Source organism: Moschus berezovskii, chromosome 4, assembly GCF_049115385.1.
Source record: "Moschus berezovskii isolate FMDL1 chromosome 4, NW_MosBer_1.0, whole genome shotgun sequence".
NCBI lineage: Eukaryota > Metazoa > Chordata > Mammalia > Artiodactyla > Moschidae > Moschus > Moschus berezovskii.
The window spans coordinates 11,175,978-11,198,251 of record NC_142463.1 but is presented as its reverse complement, the minus strand read 5'-3'; the positions used below and the strand labels follow the sequence as shown (position 1 = coordinate 11,198,251).

The 22,274-nt window shown below is 58.4% G+C and overlaps 1 protein-coding gene across 7 annotated transcripts in view; it reads left to right on the top strand.

Annotated features, from left to right (window-relative positions):
* Nucleotides 1–15,967, top strand: part of STK40 (serine/threonine kinase 40) — a 37,974-nt gene extending 22,007 nt beyond the window's left edge. For all 7 annotated transcript variants that reach the window (XM_055401998.2, XM_055401996.2, XM_055401992.2 and 4 more), the window contains 7 exons: nucleotides 1,921–2,148; nucleotides 2,932–2,984; nucleotides 8,500–8,615; nucleotides 11,283–11,427; nucleotides 11,567–11,686; nucleotides 12,200–12,284; nucleotides 13,653–15,967. In XM_055401998.2, the coding sequence (XP_055257973.1) occupies nucleotides 1,921–2,148; nucleotides 2,932–2,984; nucleotides 8,500–8,615; nucleotides 11,283–11,427; nucleotides 11,567–11,686; nucleotides 12,200–12,284; nucleotides 13,653–13,874 (969 nt within the window). In that variant the 3' untranslated portion in view covers nucleotides 13,875–15,967. The remainder of the gene's footprint in view (nucleotides 1–1,920; nucleotides 2,149–2,931; nucleotides 2,985–8,499; nucleotides 8,616–11,282; nucleotides 11,428–11,566; nucleotides 11,687–12,199; nucleotides 12,285–13,652) is intronic.
* Nucleotides 15,968–22,274: the final 6,307 nt, after the last annotated feature.

Sequence of the window (22,274 nt, the reverse complement as noted above, 5' to 3'; positions counted from 1 at the left end):
CTGGAGGTCTGGTCACAGCGCTCCTGCCGTGATGGTGGCAGCCTAGCGGGAATGCACCCAGCTTGCAGGCTTTCTTTAAAGAGCCGCTTTTCCGAGAAAAGAGGAAAGCAGGAAGTTATTTAAAGACAAGGGCTCTCTCTAGCTATGTGGTCAGGAATTGGCCAGGCCAGGGTGGGAGGGAGGGCGATGAGGAAGGCGGGGCGGGGAATTGTGGATCTCCGTGATTGCTTTTGGTACCAGTCCTGCTGCCTGCCTAGACGTTTCAGCATCTGCAGCAAAGGTCCTTGGGCCCAATTCTCGGATGTCCCAGGTCCCTTGGGAACGCTGCTGATTAGCAACTGGTACCCTGAAAAGAGCCTTCCCAGGGGCAGAATTGAAATTCTCTCTCCAAAAATGAAATGAAGAACCAGCATTCTGAATGCTAGGGGAGTGGGTCCTGTTGACGGCCCCCGCGGAACTTCTGCACCGCCTTCAGCACCAGACACGCTGGCCAGGCCCACGCGTGCTTGGATGGGCCTAATGTCAGGGAGGGCACACAGGTTTTGAGCAGGCAGTTCTGGATTCAGGTGATGTGACCTTGGGCAAGTCACTTCCCAAGCCTCAGATCCCTCGTCTGAGAGCCGTGATGACCATGCCTACTTTGTATGGTGCTGGAAGGATGAATGAGAGGGTGGAAAGCCCTGAGCTGCCCAGCTACACACACGTTCGTCACTCCTGTTATTTCAGGCAATAAAAGCTCCTTGTTGGCTTGACTTCTTGAGGTAAAATAAATAGAAAATGCCTCCCACCCCCACACATAGACCCCACCAAGGTCTTCATTCTTAGATTTATACCGAAAGGCACCTCTGAAAATTTGTGTCCCTTAAACATGAAATCAAATGGGGGGTGATGATGATTTCTTAGTATTTCATCTCTGGTAGCTTCCAGAGCTTGGCCTTGGTGTCCGTCATTTTGGATAAGAGACCCTGAGTGGTGAGAAGCCTCTCTAGAGTCCTCTGTGTACCAGACACTGTGCTGGGCCTCTGGGGAAGACAGAATGAAAGGTATGATCTGCCCTGGAGGAGGAATGTGGAGCTCCCTCCCCAGAAGTTCCCCAGCCTGCCGTGCTGGCGTGGAGGCCTTCTCAAGCTGGTGGGATAAAAGTCCCCATGTTCCACTGTGTCTTCTCTCCCTTGACATACCTTTTTAGCAAGGAAAATGCATCCAGAACTACCACCCTTAGGGTTGGTAGCAGTGTCAGCTTACCAAGCCCTGGTTTATCGATACCAAGCCCAAGGGCTTACTGCATACTTGGCATGGTTGTGTTTTCTCTCTACACCCCTGTGAGATAGAAGTTGCCAGGCCCCTTTCACAGATGAGGAACCAGGAACTTGGAGAGGTTAGCTGAACTGCCCCAGGTCCTGCAGCTAGGACAAGGTGGAGCCAGGGCCTGAAACCAGCCATCAGGGGCCAAAGCCATTATATGGCCCAGGAGTCCTACATCCATGTGAATGCAGTTGCCTTGAACCCACAGAACTCTTAGCTCCCACCATCATGGACATCAGAAGGAAGTTTGCATCGGTCATTGCTGGACTCTCTGGGAGGGCTAAGGGGGATGGGGGCCCTGGGGCTCTGAGGGTGCTGCCTACGCATGGCGCTCAGAGGGCTGCCAGCACACTGGGCTCTCAGTGGCAAGCCCTGACCCATACGCTTTGCAGTAGGACCGGAGCCTAAAGTCTGACCCGCGCTGCTTCAGCCTGGGCCCTGGCGGGGCCTGGCACTGGCGCAGAACCGGGGCCGCGGGGTCCATGCCACCCAGATGTCAGGCCCCCACTGCTCACACACATGCAGGCTTGTTCTAGGCTCCAGTAGAGCCCCAAGCCCCTGTCCCTGTCCCTGCTGGGCCCACAGCCAAGCCCCGGTCTGCGCCCTTCCTCCCAGGACCGCACCTGTGAAGTGGTTGAGGACGCCGAATCCAACCGAATGGTTAAGAAGATGAAGAAGCGCATCTGCCTCGTCCTTGACTGCCTCTGCGCGCACGACTTCAGCGACAAGACGGCCGACCTGATCAACCTGCAGCATTACGTCATCAAGGAGAAGAGGCTCAGCGAGCGGGAGACCGTGGTCATCTTCTACGACGTGGTGCGCGTGGTGGAGGCCCTGCACCAGGTGAGGCCCCGCCCCCGCCGCTCCCTCCTCCGCCAGGGAAAGCCGTCCTCGGCTGCTGTTGACAGCGGCAGCTCTGTCCCGCCCTCGCCCAGCGTGCTCTGCAGCTGGGACGTCCAGAAGGAAAGCAGCTTGATGCCACACCTGAGGACGCAGCGCCGCAGGCCTCAGCCCACAGTCCTAGGGCGGTGCGGGCAGCCCAGCAGAGTCCAGCACGGTTACGTCCATCAGTTGAGAGGTTCGGGGCGAGACACCCACCAGGGGCAGCCACAGCCTGTCTCTGAGCCTTTCCTAGAGTTGGGGGTATCAGGAACCCCGAGGCACAGGTCAGGAGAGCCTGGGCCGCCTCTGGACACACAGCTTCTGTGGGCTGAGCCTGCGATACTCGGGCATCAGAACTGTGAGAATTCACCTCTGACCCCAGATCTAGGCAGATGCTTGGGATTTGGTGGGGGGAGGGGTGTTTGCTTTTGGCTTTTTTTAATGGGATGTCTGATGGAGGCGGAGAGAGGAGTGGTTTTCTCCGCTGGCGGCTGCCTTAGCGGAAGAAAGAACTGGAGTAAACACCCTAAATGGGGCCAAGCCAGCCTGGCTCACGTGTTGCCCGGTTCACGCGCATGGTTAACGCGGCCTTAGAATGGTCCTCATCTGTCCTTGGCTTGCAAATCGAGTCCCAGACCTAAAGAGACATGTCTTCCCCAACACCTGGAGAGCCTGCCTCTTACAGGCCAGGCCCCACTCTGCTCTGATCATCACAGTACCAACCATGTGCCCGTTGTTTTCCAGAAAAACATCGTGCACAGAGACCTGAAGCTCGGGAACATGGTGCTCAATAAGAGGTGAGCTTCGCTTTGCTCCTTCCATGATGGAACCTCAGGGTTGGGTCAGGCTACACACTGCATCTGCCCAGAGCCACAGCGTCCCCATGGCGATTCTGACTCTGCATAGCCCACCTCCCCAGGAGCCCCGGGGGCCGGGGGATGGGATGCCTGCTTCTGTCCTTTGCCGCAGGGTAATATGGTGCTTGCTCAGAAGGGGAGCCTTGGGAAGGGTTTCGGTGGTCTCCCTAGTCCATTCATTTGTCATGCCCAGTGGGTGCCAAGTTAATGACTATAAAAAAATAGACCAATGGGTGACGGAATGACAGATGAGCAAAGCAAGGCTTTGTCATGGGACAGGTTCCCAGGAAACAGACTCTGAGGTGTGTGTGCAGGAAGTTTCCTGGGGCGCACACTCGGGGAGGAGGGGCTGAGATTGGACTGAGGGAGAAGCTGAACTCTGGGCGCTCACGACAGGGCCTCAGCCTGGAGAGCCAGGTGGCCCTTCAGAGGTTCTCCATCAAGTCAAGGTGTGCATGGCCCTGTACCCCGGCTGCAGCCCACCACTGAATTGCAGGCTGTCCCCGGGGCATAGCTCAGAGCAGGGCAGCTTCCTTTGGCTGAGAGGACTTCCTGGAAAAGGATGACTTTCCCAGCAGCAGGGAGCGCACCTCCCTTCTGGAGAGGATCTGGGCGGCCCTCCCCAGCATCCTTGGTGAGCCGGTGGCAGAGGGGTATCACGTGAGGCCCCGCCGCGGGCTCTCATCCCACTCAGGCAGAGGATCTGGGCCCCTTCCGAGCGACCTGGGGCCGCGATCCCCCCGCCTCTTTGGAACCAAGACCGGTTCGTGGAAGATACTTTTTTCCACAGACGGGCATAGGGAGTGACTTCAGCTCCACCCACCACTCACCTCCTGCTTCCTAACAGGTCACGAACCACCACTGGTCCAGGGGTTGGGAACCCCTGATCCGGGGCAGTGGTAGGGGATATGCCAACCACGCAGGGGCCCAGGTCTGGCAGGCGGAGCTCACACCCTGCGTGTCACCGCGATCCTGGAAATGCAGTCCCCCGATCTCCCTGAGCCTCACCCTCACCTCTCTCAGTCCCGCTGTTAAAATGGGTCAGAGAGCTGACAGATGGCGGGCCACACGCCCCTCATGGCAGAAGTGGTGTGGCGGGGGGATTTGTCCAGAGTGTCATTGCCCATCCCGTAGTGGCCTGGACCCACTACCCCTGTGAAGCGGCCAAAGCAGCAGTGGTCACAGGACAAGGTGCTCTGGGGAGGGGCCTGGGGCCCCAGACCTGGCAGTGCCAGCCCAGGTGCCCCTCCGAGCACAGCCTGTCTCCAGTCCCACCCGGCGCTGGCGCCGCCAACAGTCCTCCTGGAGCTCACCGCCCGGTGGGGGCGCCCAGGGAGCAGGTGTCACTATTGAGGCCAGTGTGCAGAGGACAGAGGGGCCGAGACCCTGGCCGTCTCAGTCAGTTCCTGAAGGGTGCGCAGAGGTTTGCCAGCCTGAGAGAACAGTGGTGAAAACCTGGTCCCGGGAGCTACACAGGGAGGAGGGAAGGTGGGAGTTCCAGGGCTGAGTGAACCCTTGAGCGGCTGAGAGGGGGTTAGAAACCCGGGAGGAGCGGCCCCGGGGGTCACACCCGGCTCCCAGCACAGCACTGCCGCTTGATTACCCTCGAGGCCCTGAGCACGCGTCTCTGTGATCGTTCACCCGTTCCGTTAGTCGTGTATTGAGAAGCTGCTGTGGAACCAGGCACTTTGAGCTTCTGCATCCTCGTCTGTGGAAGCAGAGATGATTACGCTTCCCTGCAGACACTGGGCTTCCCAGGTGGACTAGTGGTAAAGAACCCACCTGCCAATGCAGGAGACATAAGAAACACGGGTTCGATCCCTGGGTTGGGAAGATTCCACTGGAGAAGGGCATGGCAACCCACTCCAGTATTCTTGTCTGGAGAACCCCATGGACAGAGGAGCCTGGTGGGCTATAATCCAAGGCGTTGCAGAGAGTCAGACATGATAGAAGCAACTTTAGCATGCGTGCATACAGATACTGGCTCCAGACATGAGACTGCCTACAGGGTTTGGCCCTCGTCAGCATGCCTGATGCGAGCCAGCCAGGCTGCAGGCCGGACGCTCTCTGCCTCTGGAGGTGAGGCCCACTGTGTGGTGAGTGGCCGCCAAGGGTGTCCCGCGGTGCCCCGGCCCCAGCTAGGTGGTGTACGAGGAGAGGCAGTGTCGGGGAGCGCAGATCATCCCAGCCCTGGGAGTGCGTTGTCTTCATGTTGAGGGACTGGGTCCTGGCCTGCTGAGGGATGTTGGGTGCTTTTGGGCGCGTGCCATCAGGGGCTTCTGCGGTGCTAACCAGACCAGCACCGCAGGCCTCTTTGTCTCCGTTGGTGGTTTAGCTACCGGCTCCCATTTTTCCAGGGCCCCTAGGTTCTGAGAATATAGTCGGAAGGTCATACCTGTCTTGAGTAATTCCAGCATTGCTATAGCAGCTCTTTCGTGAGTGTGTGTGCATGTCTGTGTGTGTGTATCACGTGTGTGCGTGCGTGTGCACCCATTGGTATGTTTTCTTGGGACTGCAGAGCACCCACACCTCATCAGACCCTGGTTCTTGGCAGCACATTCTCTAATCCGATAATCCCTTTGCTGCGTCTTGGGCAGACAGAGGTTCTGGCCGCCTCTCGCTTGAGTCATGGGTGCCAGGAAGGCATAGGAGGTGCTGCGGAGACCCGTGCTGACCGCCTGGCTCCTACTCCCAAGTGTCCACGGGCACACCCCTCCCTGCTTGAGGCCTTGCTATCATCCTTGCGAGTCAGGGTGGGCCTGGAAGAGGTCCAGCCCCTTCTGCCCATCAGGCCAGGCCCTAACTCCAGCTGGAGAGGCAACAGACAAGCTGGAAGCTCCCAGCACACTGGAGCGCTCCCAGGGGAGGAAACAGGAGAAGGGTTTGCAAGGCAACTGCGACAGCAAGTTCCCCGGCTATGGATGAAGGGCAAGGGTTACAATCCCCTCTTGGGGTTATGTGAGGTTCACTACGGGTTCTTTCTCCATCCTCCTTTCTTTCCGCGTGGGTGCGTTTGCACACCCAGTTTCCTAGAAAATGAGACACACTGTGGTCGCCCAGAGGGCCATAGCTGAAGGGTGACTCACTGAGCAGGCCCTGCTGATGCCGAGTCCCCTCCCTGCACCCCTGCCACCCTCGCCTCGCCTGCCAGGACCAGCCTGGGGGGTCTGGGCTCCCCGGGATCAGTGCCTCGCCAAACAAAGCGATGGTGGCAGAGCAGGGAGCGGGGCCAGGCGTCGGGAGGGCTAGAAGCAGACTGTGCGGTTTCCTGTGGGAGAGGCTCCAGCTCAGCCCTGCTGGCCTGCCCTGCAGATTCTCAGCCGAACTTTCCTCGAGCCCAGCGCGTGGAGGGCTGCCCACAGAGTAGAACAGAAGGCCAAGGCGGGCAGGTGTGCCCCAGGGCCTGTCATCTCTGTGGCTCCTCTCGCCCACTGCCTCCACATGCTGTCCTCCTCTGGGGTCTCCAAGGGTAACCCGCACCAGCTGTGGCCCCCGTCTGAGGATGAAATGTACTCGCAGCTGGCCCTGGTCATCAGTCACTAGTTGTCAGGCTCTGGATTCAGCACTTTCCCTGGGATCCTCTTGTTAAATCCAACACAGCCCTGGGAGTTAGGTGCTGATATTTTCTCTGTTTTACAGATGAGAAAATTTGAGGTTTAGCAATAAATTAAATAACATGCCCAAGATCACCCAGCCAGGCAGGAGCAGAGCCAAGACTGGAACCCAGGGATCTGACTCCCAAGCCCACCAGACTAGCCCCTGAGTTGTCCTCCTCCCAGTGTCTTGGGCCTCCAGCTGCCGTGGCCAGCTCTGACCACGGAGAGAAGGCAGTGTGTCTGCTCCGTGGGGCCCTCGTGGACGAGAGGCGTTAGCAGTCCCATATTCAGGACAGTGATGAGGGCGGGGCCAAGCGGAGCAGCTCCTCTTCTTGACGGACCTGTACCCGAGACCCTTCGCCACCCCCCGTCTCGGCTGTTGCCGCCCTGGGGGCCACCAGGCTGGTTTCTGTGGCATGTGCCAGGGCAGGCCTGTATGGAGAGCGAGAGTCAGCGTTTCCGTTTGGAACGCCGGGGACAGAGCGGCCTTTGTTTTTGCACCAAGCCCTTGCCAGCGGAACTCCCCAAGAAAGCTGGAGGGCTCTGGAAGCCTCACGCACGAGGCCCCGGTGCAGCTTCCCTTCCCACCGTCCTCCCCGGCTTCCCTGCCCAGCCTGCTGACGTGGGAGCCAGCGGGTGGCCTCGCTCGCCTGTGGTTGGAGAGGCCCCTGCCTCCCACACCCCCAGGGGTGGCAGACTGCAGCCCCTCTGGGCCGCTAACTTTTGTTCTCGCTGTGACTTCCCAGAAAGGATCGGAGCCCAAACTCCTCTTACCACAACTGTCAGACAGGGGTCTCTGGTTTTCTAGTCAGTGCAGAGTCTCCGGTACCAGACAAGGGGTGAGTTAGCTTGTATGGAACGGAAGGGAGAGTCAGGGGCTGGGCACCATCCAGGGACACTGTGGGCACCTGACCAGTGTCACTCAGGGTGCAGACTCTAGGGAGTCAGACAGACCTGGGTTGGATCCTACTCCTCTGCTCACTAGCTGTGTGACCCTGGACAAGTCCTTCCACTTCTCTGGGTGTCCTAACTGCATCCTCTGTGAAGTGGGCAGTGAGAAAGTCTCCGTCGTAGGCTGTTGTGAGGCATGAATGCCAACAGCCCCTGTTGGGCACGTAAGTGCAGATAAGGGTCTGCTCTCAGTAGGCATTAGTGTTTAGCACTGTCAGTGGTAATGTGGTAGTACTTAACCCTAAGAGTGATGACTGAAGGAATCAGCCCCCAGGGGACAAAGTGGTCCTCAGGGAGGCCTCCAGGACTCTGCCGGCCTTCCTCATGGGTGAAGGAGGGAGCTGAACTACACCTCCAGTCCCTCCCAACCTAGATACTAGGTGGGGTTGTTTGAAGAAATCTCCGCAGTTGTTCCAGACCCTAAGCTGTAGCCCCAGGACTCAGGAAGGGCACGGGTTCAGGGGAGCACCCTGAAGCTTCCCTGGGCAGAGTGACTTGAGTCCCTGCGGGGACAACTCACCAGGTATCAACCCCGGTGACTGGCCTGTGTCCGCACCCCCGACGGCACTCCCCACGCAGCCGCGGGGATGACAAGGAGGGCCAGGGCAACTGTGTCCGCAACCCCGACGGCACTCCCCACGCAGCCGCGGGGACGACAAGGAGGACCAGGGCAACTGTGTCCGCAACCCCGACGGCACTCCCCACGCAGCCGCGGGGACGACAAGGAGGGCCAGGGCAACTGTGTCCACACCCCCGACGGCACTCCCCACGCAGCCGCGGGGACGACAAGGAGGGCCAGGGCAATAGAAGGAGATGCGGGTGCGGTTCCTCTGCCCCTGGGACGAGACATGGGGGGCGGCTGGGGGTGCAGACACCGAGCTGTGTTCACTCTGCCTCCCGCCCCGCAGGACGCATCGGATAACCATCACCAACTTCTGCCTCGGGAAGCATCTCGTGAGCGAGGGAGACCTCCTGAAGGACCAGCGGGGGAGCCCTGCCTACATCAGTCCAGACGTGCTCAGCGGTATGTGCGGGGCACCAGCAGCAGCCCCCAGGGCCCTCACCCAGCCAGACTCTGCAGCCGTTGACTCAGGCAGCAGACTGTATCTGTGCCCCGGGCGAGGTGCTAGGGCTCCAGTGGTGGCCCAGACCAGTACTACCCATCCAGGTCCAAAACGTGGGGTCTCATGGAGGAAGATGGCAGTCATCACACTAATTAATTACTCTCTGAGATTAGTGCTCGAAAGGATAGAAACGTGATTTCTGTGAGTGTGAGGAATAAGCACTCGAAGGCCTTGAGCTGTATCTTGAGGATAATAGGAACCCACTGGGGAAGGGGTGTGCCTGGGCAGGGGTGGCACCACACATTTGAGGAACCACCGAAGGCCCCTGAGGCTGCCACTCAGAAAGTTCAAGGGGAGACGCGTGGGGGTCCAGCCATGCAAGGCCGGGCAGAGGCCCTGTTGAGAAACGTCATCCTTTATTTCAAGTCCAAAAGGATGCCTTAGAACAGGTCTTCACGGAGGTTACTGTGACAAGACTTGCATCTCAAAGATACCACTCCCTCTGTCTATTTGTTCATCCATTTATTCTGCTGGTATTTACTGAGGGCCTGCCATGCACAAGGCTCTGTTCTAGACACTTCGGATACAGCAGTGAACAGACAGACACCCCACCTCCATGGCTGAGACAGGTAGTAGTACCCAGAACAAGTCAATTACGTAGCTACCACCTTCTGATCGTACCATTGGTCCGGATGCTGTACTGGGCCATGTGACAGGCATCATCTGTTTAAAACCACACAGCTACCCCATGAGGTAGAATTTTTACAGATGAAAAAGTTGAGGCTCGGAGAGAGCAGACCTCTTGTTCACAGTCACGGCTAATAGTTCACCAGAAAGCTGAGGCATCCCCCTCTGCCAGGGCTGCCTTCTGCCCAAACCCATGCTCCTGTTTCACCATAGGCTTTCTTTCCTTTCTTGTTTGTCCTTTGCCAAACTGAGGTTGCTCTGTCCTGATCGCTCCAAGGGCTCAGCCCGCTGCCGTCCCTCCATCATAAAGGTCCCAGGGTTGTTTCCGGGGCCTGCTGTCCCCAGCGCACACACAGGCCCTCTCCTTACAGTAACAGTTGTCACCTGCCTTCCTGGGGAACAGGCTGCTCTAACTTTCCACAAGCATCAGCAGTCTCCTTGGAGGCCTCCTCCCAGCTGAGGGTTCTGCCGGAGCGCCAGGCCTCTCATAGGACATTGCAGAGGGCAGTGGTGCCACTTCCCAGGGCTAGAGATCGGGGTTGGAGTCACAGTGGCCTCTGCAAGAAGGATCTGGGTGCCAGGGGTGTCTCCCAGCTCCCTGAGCACCCCTGCCCCACAGCCCAGCCTGGATACACCCTGCATGAGCATCCGGAAAGCCTCCCTGTAGGTGACAGAGCCAGGAGGAAGACTCGGGCCCCTTCCTCGGACGAGAGCCACGAGGTGGGGTCTGTGACTGGGTGGAGGGGGATGGGCTGCCTCTGGTGGAGTCTCCTCAGCAGCCAGGGATGGTCTCCATGTGCAGTCACTCCCACCTGCTGCCTGAGGCCTGCCTCTCTGGCTCCTCCAGACAGAAACCAGTCTTGGAGGATGAAACAAAGGAACCCCCCTGCCTCGGAAAGAGACCTGGATCGGGAGACCAGAGACCAGGCTCTGAGACTGGCTGTGTCAGTTTCGCAGCTGTGTGCCTTGGCCCTCAGCCCCCTTTCTGAGCGGCAGTCTCCTCCTGGGGTAAAAGCTGAAAGCAGTCCTGCCTCCCCCCATTGTTAAGAGAATGAAGTGGGGTGACTCAAGTGGGTTCTGATCTCGAGTCTGCCTTGCGTCGATTCTGTGTGCTGAGCACAGACCTATGAGGCTATGAAATGGCAGACGTGGCCTTGCCCCCACCGTTCATGGTCTGGTGACCTGTGTGACCTTGGGAATGGTACTGACCTCTCTGGGCCTCAGGATGATAATAGCCCCTACTTCCTTAGGAGAAGGAAATGGCAACCCACTCCAGTGTTCTTGCCTGGAGAATCCCAGGGACGGGGGAGCCTGGTGGGCTTCCGTCTATGGGGTCACACAGAGTCGGACACGACTGAAGTGACTTAGCAGCAGCAGCAGCCTTAGGTCCCAATGGGATTAAAGAAGCCCTTAACCTAGTGTGTGGCTCAGTGAACCATAGCCGGCATTGTCATTATCAGAACAAAAGCTTGAAGTTCAGTGTTCCCTCAAAAGTCAGAGCTCAGGGAGAAATCACCTGATGGTTAGAGCTCCCGGGAGAACTCATCTGCTGACGGGGCTGGACCAGCACCTGGGAACCCAGGCAGAGCAGAGCAGAGCTGTGGGGAGGCAGCATGAGGCCTGCCCCAGGGGTGGGCTGCACAAGGCTAGGTGAGACACCTTCTGCTCGTGGAGCACGCTGAGGTGGGGCATCCCCCTGTGGAGCCAGGTCTCCAGAGCACGAGCAGGAACCAGCCCGAGGAGTAAAGGAGGAAGGCGCCCTGCTGAAGCTCAGGGATGGGGCCAGTGTGGCTTGCTCTGGGAGGAAGCACAGGAGGGTGACTGGAAGTGTGGGTGCCTGGGTGGAGAGGGGTCTCCTGGGTAGGACTGCCGGGAAGGGAGTGCAGGGCCGTTCTTCCCCAGGCCTGGGCTGAGCACGCGCGTTACTGTGTGCCCTGCAGGCCGGCCGTACCGGGGCAAGCCCAGCGACATGTGGGCCCTAGGCGTGGTGCTGTTCACCATGCTCTACGGCCAGTTCCCCTTCTACGACAGCATCCCGCAGGAGCTATTCCGCAAGATCAAGGCCGCCGAGTACACCATCCCCGAGTGAGTGCTCCCGCCCTGGGCCCCGGCCCATCAGGCTCGAGGGGTAGAAACAACATGGGGAGGCTTGGCATCCTGGGCCCGAGACCCAGCACCAGCCCACCCCGCCTGAGTGCCCCACTGTTCCTCTCTCCGGCATCAGGGACGGACGGGTTTCTGAGAACACCGTGTGCCTCATCCGGAAACTGCTCGTCCTCGACCCCCAGCAGCGCCTGGCCGCCACCGACGTCCTGGAGGCCCTCAGTGCCATCATCGCGTCGTGGTACGTGGGCCAGGCCAGAGCTGCGTCCTGCCCACCCGTGGGCACTGCCCTGCCTCCCGAGAGGTCGCCTGAGGTTGGGCCTGTCTCCACCAGGCAGAGTCAGGTCTCCAGATGGTCCTGACGGGCAGGGTTGGAGGACGCAGGCAGAACTCAGGGTTGAGCATCTCCTGCGTGCCAGTCAATGCCAGCTATAAGATGGGCCTTATCTCGCTGAGTTCTCATCACAGCCCGCGAGATAGAAGTTGTCCCCCACTTACGGGGTGAGGAAGCTGAGGCTCGGAGCAGCAGAGGCAGTGGTGTCAGGAAGGGGCTGAGCTGGTACTGAGCCCAGGTCTGTTGACTCCAGCCAAGTCTCAGAGCAGTGGGGACCGGCCAGGCCGGGGGAGCAGGCCGGGGGAGCAGGGCCGGGCTGCCTGGAGCCGGGCCGGGGGAGCAGGGCCAGGCTGCCTGGAGCCGGGCCGGGGGAGCAGCCGGGCTCCTGGAGCCGGCCTCGCTCATCTGCCTCCCTTGCAGGCAGTCCCTGTCTTCTCTGAGCGGGCCTCTGCAGGTGGTTCCTGACATCGACGACCAAATGAGCAGCGCAGACAGCTCCCAGGAGGTGAGTTGGGGACAGCAGCCAGGCCGTTTGGCCAAGTCCTGAGGCACCAGCCCTCCAGGCAGGGCAGGCTGGGCAGGGCGGAGGTGGCAGCTCCTGGCAGGGCGCCGGGCCTCCTTGGCCTCTCCCCAGCCCTTGGAGCGGGAACGGGAGCCTCACGTTCCTCGGCCTGAGCCGCCCGGGGCCTGCCTCGTGTCTGGCTCAGTTGGCATTTCCTTGGCCTGAGAGAGTGGCAGTGGGGCAGCTGAGGTGGAGGTCCCAGGACAGGCAGGCCTCACAGTGGCCCAGCCTGGCCCTCCCTTGGCTTCCTCTTCCTGCCCAGGCCCCGGCTCTGCCACGTGCTGGCCCTGTATACGGCCACACTTGTCTGCCCCTCTGACTCACAGGGTTCTCTCTCACCCTTCCTGCTTTTCGTTTTTCAGATGATTCATTTTCTCCCGGTTTTCTCTCCTCCCCTGTCCCTTGCACTGGAGAAAGTGCTGGGCCGGGGGCAGGGGCCAGGCCCAGGGTGCCCAGCAGCAGCCGGCGGGTGATCTTAGGGTGCCCCCTGGAGGGCAGGGCTTGCCGAGTCCTGGGAGGGAAGCTGTAAGGACCCTCCCTCTCTGGGCCACCCCGAGTCCCACAGCAAGCACTGGACAGGGGGGACCAGGTGGAGCCAGCCCAGGACCACAGCAGAGCCCCCCTGTCCTCGAAGAATTTCAGAACCCTGCCCCCGGCTCCCACCGGCTCCCAGGGCTGTTTAGCAGCTAAAAATAATCACCCTTAGTAAGCGGTGAGGGCCCCCAGTAAGTCTCCTTCCGTCCTCACTGCAGGCCTGTGCAGCCTGTGTTATTTCACTGAAGAGGAGACAGGTTCAGAGAGGGAAAGTCACCTCCCCAAAGCCCCACGGCTCAGAGTCAACCACACGCTGGTCCTACAGCCCTGTTCTCCCCCACCCCCTGCTTCAGTTTTGACTGCGCGGGGGCTTCTCCAGGGACCTCAGCCTGGACCAGGACGGGAAACGGTTGCCCGTGCGCTGAGCGCCCCAGCCCCAGGCCACTCTCCTAACACTTGACCTGCACTGGTCCCTGGGGGACCTCGGGGAGGGGTGCGTACTGCCCTGTTGCACAGGGCGGGCATCAAGTCTTCTGAGGGAACGTGACCTCTCCCACGGTCAGCGGGTTAGGGGAGGTCACAGGTCTGAGAGGCCAGCCCGGCGAGGTCCAGGTTGGCTGGGGAGCTTCAGGGACCCCCCTATTCTTGGCCACTAGATTGGGCCCGGGGGATGGTGCCTGGGGAAGGAGCCTCTTGAGATAGGCTAGCCGACGCCCCCTGTGCTCTTCTGTCTTGCACGTTCGCCTGTCGCTCGGCCTGCCTGTGTCTGCTGTGAAGGCGAAGGTGACGGAGGAGTGCTCCCAGTACGAGTTTGAGAACTACATGCGGCAGCAGCTGCTGCTGGCCGAGGAGAAGAGCTCCGTGCACGAGGCCCGCAGCTGGGTGCCCAAGCGGCAGTCGGGGCCGGGGGTGCCGCCCGTGCGCCGGCTGGGCCACGACGCGCAGCCCGTGAACCCCCTAGACGCGGCCATCCTGGCCCAGCGCTACCTGCGGAAATAGCAGCCTCGGGCAGGGGCACCGGCGCCCGCTCACCACCTCGTCCGGCCCCTAGCCACGGCCGTGCCGCAGTGCTGAACTCTCTCCCGGGCGTGCCTGGGCCGGGGCAGGGACAGCCCAGGTCACACATGGGGTCAGCAGAGGTACCGCGAAGCTACCTTTTGGAATGATTGCTTGATTGTTTGGTTTTTTTTAATCTGAGAAGCCTAGATAACTAATCTGCTTTTAATCATAACGTTTTAATCTACCTCTGTCTCTTTAACCATGCTGTCTCTGGACTGAGTGAGGAGGAGGAGGGAGCCCGCCCGCCACCGACCCCCGGGGGCAGGTGCCCCCCAGCAGTCCACATAAGCTGAAAGTGCAGCTCATTGCTGGCTCCCCACAAGAACGCCCACTCCCCACGGCCCTCCCAGGCCCCTCGCAGTCTGTTTTCATCCCTCCCCTTCTGACCCCAGGCCCCTCAGTCCAAGCTTTGGAAAACTCTCACCTCATCTTAAGCGGAATCAAATATATTTATTTTTGTACTGAAACCAGCTTCTCTGCCATCTCTAGGTGGTTCGGCCCGTGGCCACTCGCTGCCCCCAGCCTGGCTGGACAGCAGGGGAGCCCACAGCCCCCAGTGGGCCCCTTCCTCAGTCCCGGGCTCAGAAGCCCCTTCTTGCCAGCCCCGTCCGTCTCCAACCCACCAGTCCCTCCTTGTCTCCGGTGACGAGGAGGCCTTCTCGACTGGCTTCTCTTTCTCCCAGCTCAGCTTCTCTGAGGTGCTGTACACCCGCATCAGCCCTGGGTTCTTTCTCCACCCCTCACCATGGTACCGGGGTGACGCTGACCCTGATGAGAGGGGTGCCCTCGGCCAGCAGTGAGCACGGCCGGCACCCCTCCGTGTTCAGAGAAGAGCAGGAGCATCTCCCCTCCTGCCCCTGCCTCATAACAGAGGTGGTGTCTCTCCCAGCAGACCGCCAGGGTCCTTCCTGGGGGGCTGCAGGGCTCACGAGGGAGACCTGTAGGGACCGGGGGCCCCGCCTGGCTTGAGAACAGCCCCACTGCCCTTTTGAGCCGAGATTTTGAAGTGGATGCCCGTCTTGCCAGAAAACCCTGTTCTCACCAGAATGCCCCACTCCCTGCTCTCCCACACTGGACTTGGCCGTGCCCAGCGCCAAGCAGAGACCCTCCCCTGACCTGCCCGCCCCCGCAGCCCCTCAGAGCAGCCGAGTGTCCCCCTCTAGGCTGCCCTGCCCTCTGCCCTGCCCTGCCTGCCCAGTGGGGGAGGTGACCGAGGCCGCACAACCTTGTTCCCCAGCATGTGAGCTGCGCCCTCCCCAAAAGCTGACTCACTGTGAGTGACTTGGGCAAGGTCCCAAAAAAACAAAACAAAACAAACAAACAAACAAAAAAAAAAAACCTCCTTGTGCCTCAGTTTCCCCATCTGGAAAAAATGGGGCCACCTCTTGCCAGCAGTAGCAGGGCCGCCCACGCCCCCTTCCTCCCCACCCCCCAACCCCCACCCCAGCACGTGGGCGCCTCGTGCCTCTGCCTCAGTGGGCCCGCGGGAGCCTGCCTGAGCCCAGCACTCACCCCCTTGAGCACCAGGCCGGCCTCCCTCAGCCGTCCAGCCGCTGAGAGCCAGGGTCTCGCGCGGGGTTGGGCATGGGGGTGGGATGCCCTCTTTTCTATATTTATTTCAAAAAAGAAGTCTCCTAAAGGAGTGGAAATGCAGTCCCGCCCAGGGCTCCCAGTGCCCGTGACTATCTTTCTGTGAGGGCCTCAGCCGAGCCCCTTATCCGGCAGCCCGCCTAGACCCTCCGGGCCTGCTCGCCTGGTGGGCCTTCTCCTTTTCAAAGCAATATCCTCCGGGTCCGCAAAAGCCTGTCAGACAGACTGGTCCCTTCCAAGGTCAACCCATCCGTCTGATTAATTTCTGGCAAAGCAAACAAGAGGAGGCTGGGTCTGCCCTCACTGGGTGTCACACGCTGAGAGAAGTCCTACTGTAAAGAAACAAAAATGGAAAAAGTCACAAAAAAGTTTGTATAAAGTCATATTTTTGTACTACATGGGGACTCTTCCTGCATGTCAGCAATAAAACTTCCTGACCTGGAGCCAGCGTGGTCTGCATCGTCTCTTCCTCCTCGCCACATCCCCGTCCCTCCCACCCAGCCAGGCAGAGCAGGATTCCTTCACTCTGGGCTCTGCCACCAGGTACCCTGGATGGGTGCCGCCCCCACCCAAACTCCAACCCAGCAGCTATCGCTGTCTTAAAGCAGAGAGGGGGCCAGAACCACCCAACACTCTCCTAGCCCGCTTTGGTCCAGCTTCCTGCCAAGTTCCAAGGGGGACTCTCTGCCTGGCTTGGCTCAGCCCCAACCTGTGCAGGATGTGTCCCAGAGCAGCTGCCACCAGCAGAGCATTGATCCTCTCTCACCACCAAACCCCCCAGCTGGGGTGGGGGAGCCCTAGCCAGACAGACCGTCCATGTGCCCATCCAGGGCAGCTGGGGTGAGAAGGGCCAGGCTAGGCTCTTTCCTACACCACCCTCCCCTCCATAGGAAACCAAGGTGGGGGGGTGTCCTTCCTTCCTTCACCTAAATTTAGACTCTGCAAATTGAGCACTGAAGCTAGAAGTGGACTGGTCCTGTCCCCAGCATCCCCCACAACACACAGACAAACCCACTTGTGTGTTCAGGAACCCACACAGGCCCAGGTCACAAAATGAACAGCGGTTCATGCCAGAGGAGCCTCTTCCCAGGCAGGTGTCCACACAGCAAGCGGGGGCGACACCCCTCCAAGTTTCTCTGGGAAGGCCCTGTTTCTCTGAAAGTTCTTTAGAGTGGGCCCCCAGGCCTCCACCTTTCTCCACAGCTACCCCAGCAGCCAAGTGGCCCCCATCTTCCTGGCCACTCCCAAGCCTACACAAATGTTCCCTTTTCCTGATCTGTCACGCTGTCCCAGGTCAGAAGCTGCCGGCACTCCCTGCCCACTCCGGCCACACTCAGCTCCACAAGCCACACCCCCGGGGCACTTATCTCCATTTCAGCCTCCCTCCTGCACCCCTAACCCGATCAGCGTCTGTTCTGAGCACAGGTATCACCTGGGCACATACGTGTCAGGCTTACATTCAGCACTACCCAAGCAGCAGGACTGTGTGTACAGCCGGACTCCTTGGCTCATTGGGTCCTCGGCACGTAGCACTGAGGGCCGCAGCTCTCACACCAGAACTGTTGCTTCGTTGACTTAAACTTTTCAGATCCCCCTTTACCAGTATTTTTTGTGTGAGCCCTGAAAGCAAAGCCAGGGGGAAAGTATCAGAAAGGCAGGTGTGATCAAGCCTCCTATGCTCCTGAGGGGTCAACCAAGAACTGAGATGTTCCCACCCATGTTAGCGACTGCCTGGTCCTGTGTCCTCGGGGAGTGCAGCTTCAGAGACAGAAGCCAGCCAGGAGCTGTGCCTGGCCATGTCCACTGGGTCTTCCCTCACCCCTTCCCCTGCTTTATTTCCCATCATTGTGCTTATCACAGTCTGTTATTACAAGATATGTGTGGTTGTGATGATATCTGTCTCCCCCACTCAAATGTTGAGCTCCATGAGGGGCGGGAGGCTTTTCCATGTGTCCATGTTGGGGTGGGGAATTGGGGGCTGGTTATCACAATGATGGGGGTAGGGGGTAGGGAGTGAGAGGGTGCTGCTGGCATTCAGGGGGCTGGGGCCCGGGACTCCAGACAACCCCAGCAGGCAGGCAGATTCTACATCCTGCTCAACATGAGTGAAAAAATGTGTTTATAATTACCAGAGCCAAGAATCTAACACCATTTTATACATAAACACAGAGGACTTGTGTATCCATAATATACACTAAATTTTCTGGGAAGACAACTACTGTGTAAAGTGGAAGAAATGTGTACTTTTTGTTCAGAACTTTACCAAGAGTTCACCATTTCAGACACTGACACAGTATCTATCTCAAGTCTGCACCTTCAGCTATCACCTTTCTGGCAATTGATCAGTTCACAAATACACATTACCCTTTATTTCTTTTATATATATTACAGGACAAAAATATATGTATATCTGTAAACTATATTATCTATATTTAATTATATAATTTGATTTAATTATATATTACTTTTTATTTACTTACATATTGATTTTAATTAGAGGTGAGTATATTAGCCATACATTTTATTTCCAGAGCACAAAAGAAGCAATAGAAAATATCATGGGGACTTCCCCGGTGATCCAGTTGTTAAGAATCCACCTTCCAATCCAGGGGACACTGGTTTGATTCCTGTTCGGGGAACTAAGATCCCCCATGCTGTGGTGCAACTGAGCCCACACACTACAGAGCCCACATGCTTGACTAGAGAGAAGCCCCCTGCACTGCAACGACGGATCCCACACGCTACAACTAAGGCCTGATGCAGCCAAAATAATAAAAAAGAAAATATCACGAAAAGGCAGCTTTGGGTCTGACAGATGTTGAGAACCACAGCCTAGAACTGCCCTGGGGAAGACTGGTGGGGAACACGGATCTGAAGTTCAAATCAGGCCTCATGAATTTCCACTCCTGTGACTGCATACACAACACCCGACCTCTAAGCCTCACTTTCCTTCTCTGTAAAATGGGAGTCACATATGTATACTTAGGACTGATTCACTTTGCTGTTCGTTTCACAGCAGGAAACTAACACAACATTGTAAAGTAACTATACTCCAATAAAAATGAATTAAAAAAATGGAGGTCACACTTCAAACCACACAGGGTTAGTGAGAGGATTTGGAGGGTTGAGACAAGCACAGTACTTAGCAGGGCGCCAGATACCTAAAGGATACTCAACATCCCTAACCGGGACTCACTCCCAGACCTGCACAGTTCCTCTTCCCAGAAGCTGTCCTGGGTGCTGAGGGGGCATTCAGAGGGCTAGACAGGTCTTAGGAGGCCTTAAGTGAGTCCCCTTCTTCCCTCCACCCAAGAGCTAGGCAGCCCTTGAAGCCCCAGTGGGGTGAGGCCCTGGTGTCAGGAGCAGAGCAGCCAGGCTGGCCTCCACCTGGGCCCCTGGGGAAAGGGGCAGAGTCAGGCTTTGCTTTGGGCCCTGAATATGCCAGGCTTCCCAAGGGTCCTCCCAGAGGCTCTGAATCTCTCAGCCTTCTGATCACCCCTTCAGTTCAGTTCAGTTTCTCAGTCGTGTCCGACTCTTTGCAACCCCATGGACTGCAACACGCCAGGCCTCCCTGTCCATCACCAACTCCTGGAGCTTGCTCCAGTTCATGTCCATCAAGTTAGTGATGCTATCCAACCATCTCATCTTCTCTCGTCCCCCTCTCCCACTTTCAACTTTCCCAGCATCAGGGTCTTCTCAAATGAGTCAGTTCTTCACATCAGGTGGCCAAAGTACTGGAGCGTCAGCACCCAGGACTGATCTCCTTTAGGATGGACTGGTTGGATCTCCTTGCAGTCCAAGGGACTCTCAAGAGTCTTCTCCAGCACCACAGTTCAAAAGCATCAGTTCTTCAGCGCTCAGCTTTCTTTATGGTCCAGCTCTCACATCCATACATGACCACTGGAAAAACCACAGCTTTGAATAGACGGACTTTTGTTGGCAAAGTAATGACCACCCCTTAATACCTGTCTTTCCTGTGCTTCATCTTAGGAACACTCTGTGCCTCCCAAGGTGACAAATGTTTAGTCTCACAGGCAGACAGGACAGAAAGGCAGCTATCAAGCAGGCAGGTGGGCAGGCAGCAGGTCAGCCATAGGCTGACAGACAGGGAGGAAATCAGCAGGTAGAGAAGTGGGATGCAAGCCAGGTAGGCAGGTGACAGGTACACAGAGATCCTAGCCAGCATGACCGGAAACCTGGTGCCTGGGCAGATCTACAGACAGCCTGGCGGGTGGGCAGAGGCAGGCGGAAAAGCAGATAGGCATGTGGCCAGGAGGGCAGGGGAATGGTGTCAGGGGACCACAGGGGCCAAAGGCTTCAGGCACCTCTCCCAGGGCCTTGAGGAGCAACCCCCAGCTTCTCTGAACCTTCCAGGCAAGCCCGCCACTTCTCCCACCTGGCCATGTGCCTGGCCATGTGCCATGTGCTTGGCCATGTGCCTCCCTCCGACCCCTGAAGAAGGCAGGCCTCTGGGTACCTCTCATTGAGGGACCAGACACCATCTCAACTCCCAGTCTGCTCCAACATGGCCACCTGCTTCTCCAGGGCTGAGTCACATCTGACCCACTCACGTAAGTCACATGCCAACCCAAACACAGACACACCTTCGTCTGTAGGTAGCGATACCCAGAGATCTGCATAGCACAGATGCGAGTCAACAGCTTAATACAAACATATCCAACCTCTCACAGCCCCCACTCAGACAGGCATGCACACAGACCCACACGGAGCACAGGTGTGTGCCATACAAACCGACGCACACCCAGGTTTGGCCATACCCACACACCCGATGCACACCGATACTCCCACGGACAGCAGCCATTGAACATGTCAGTGCAACCCAAGGAAACCCACAGCCAGGAGTTGGGTTCCAGCCTCACCTTTGCCCTCACAGCCCAGTTTAATACGTTTGATCACACCCTCGCCTGGCCAGGTCTTCCTCCCCCTCACGGACTGCCATCTCCTGCAGGAGCCCTGAAATGCAGCATCCAGAGCTCTCTCCTCTCCTGTCCCCTGGGCGACCTCAGCCACTCCCGGGGTGTTCAATCCATCCTGTGTGCTGAGGACTCTCAAACACACACCCAGGCCGACCAGACTCCTCCGGGCCGCGCCTGTGTGTCTGATGGCTCCACCCAGATACTCATGGACCTCTCAAATCAACCACCTGAAATGGAACTTGAATTCCCTACATCGTGCTCCCCAACCTGAGCTTTCCTCAGGTGATCGGGCCCAATCCAAGCAGCGGTCCTCCATCCCTGCTTCCCTCGTGTCCTCGTGGAGTGCAGAGAGCCTGCTGCCACCCCCATCAGCGTCTGAGCCTGGCTCACCTCCACCAGCCCCCCTGGTCCAAGCCCTCAGCCACTGCTGGCCTGGCTGGCTGCCAGCCAGCACACGGCTCCCTCTCTTTCCATTCTTGCCCTGCAGCCCCTTTCCTACCTGGAGCCCCCCGCTCACCCCCAGGACCTCTCCAAAGTGCGTCACGGAACCATGACATTCTCTGATGGAACCTAGGGGCTCCCATTACACTTGCGATAACATCCAAGTGCCTCCACAGGCCTGCCAGCCCCTTCACAATCACCCCCTCCACCCTCCCCTGTCCCCCCTGGGAGCCAGGTGAGGCCAGACACTCCTACCTTGGGGGCCCTCAGCCTTTTTCCTGCCCGACACCCTCCTGCAGCTCTCAGCTCAGCTGCCCCTTCTTCAGGATTCAAGCCTCTCCCCATGTCACGTGCGAGAGCTGCCCCAGGTGTTCCTCATCACACCGCCCCACTCCATCGCCCTCTGAGCACTCAGCAGCACCCAGGACCATCTTCCAAGAGAGCCAAGATTTGTGTCCCTGCTGTTTACTGCTGAACCCTATTACTAGGAAGTGCTAAGCAGACCAATTAGCATTTGTTGACCAGCAGCTGAATGGACTGATACACAGACATACTCAACCCCACAAAAGTGCTCAGGCAGATACAACATGAAAATAGACACAAATATACAAACATGGGCAGACATACCTCCACACACACTCAAAGAACAGACTAAACAGTCACAGAGACACCAACAGCCCCTTTTCCCTCCCCATGGTAGCCATCCTAGTTCTTTTCCCAACCAGATCTGCCCTCTGCTTGAACCCAGACTCAGGACTGGGAGCGGGGGTCTCCAGCCTGGACAGAAAGGGGGGTCACTGGCCCCAAGGCCTCAGGCTGTGCCTTCAGCTATGTCTGCAATTTCCTCTCCCCCCTTCCTTCCCTCCTCCTCTCTAAGGCTCCTGCCAAGAAGGCCTCCCCCTCACCCCAGGCCCAGCACAGGAAGGGGGGCCCGAAAGCGGGGGCCTGGGAGTCTGGGCAGGAAGAAGACCTGGCCGCATGCTGATCACACACATGTGGCAGGCACAAGCTCTGAGCCTGGGTGGAAATGCACGAACATGCACCAGCAGGTTTAGCCCAGAGCCAAACACACCTCTGCCCTGTGCTCTGGTGGCAGAAGGGCACAGGGCCCAGCAGAAGCCCCGGGCTGGGCTCTGCAAGGCTGGCCTGGGTCTGGCTTGAAGCCAGAGTCCAACATTCATTAACCCTGCACGACCAGAGCTGGGCCAGCTGGACACACTCGTGGAGGGGGCTTTGGGAGGAGGGGTGGAGAGCCCCGGCCCTGGACATTGTGGCAGAGTGTCTGGGAGAGGTCTGGCATCTGAACTGGGGAAAGGGGCAGTCTCCCCTGGGTAAGGAGGCCTCCGGGGAGTAAGAGTAAGGTTTCGGGAAG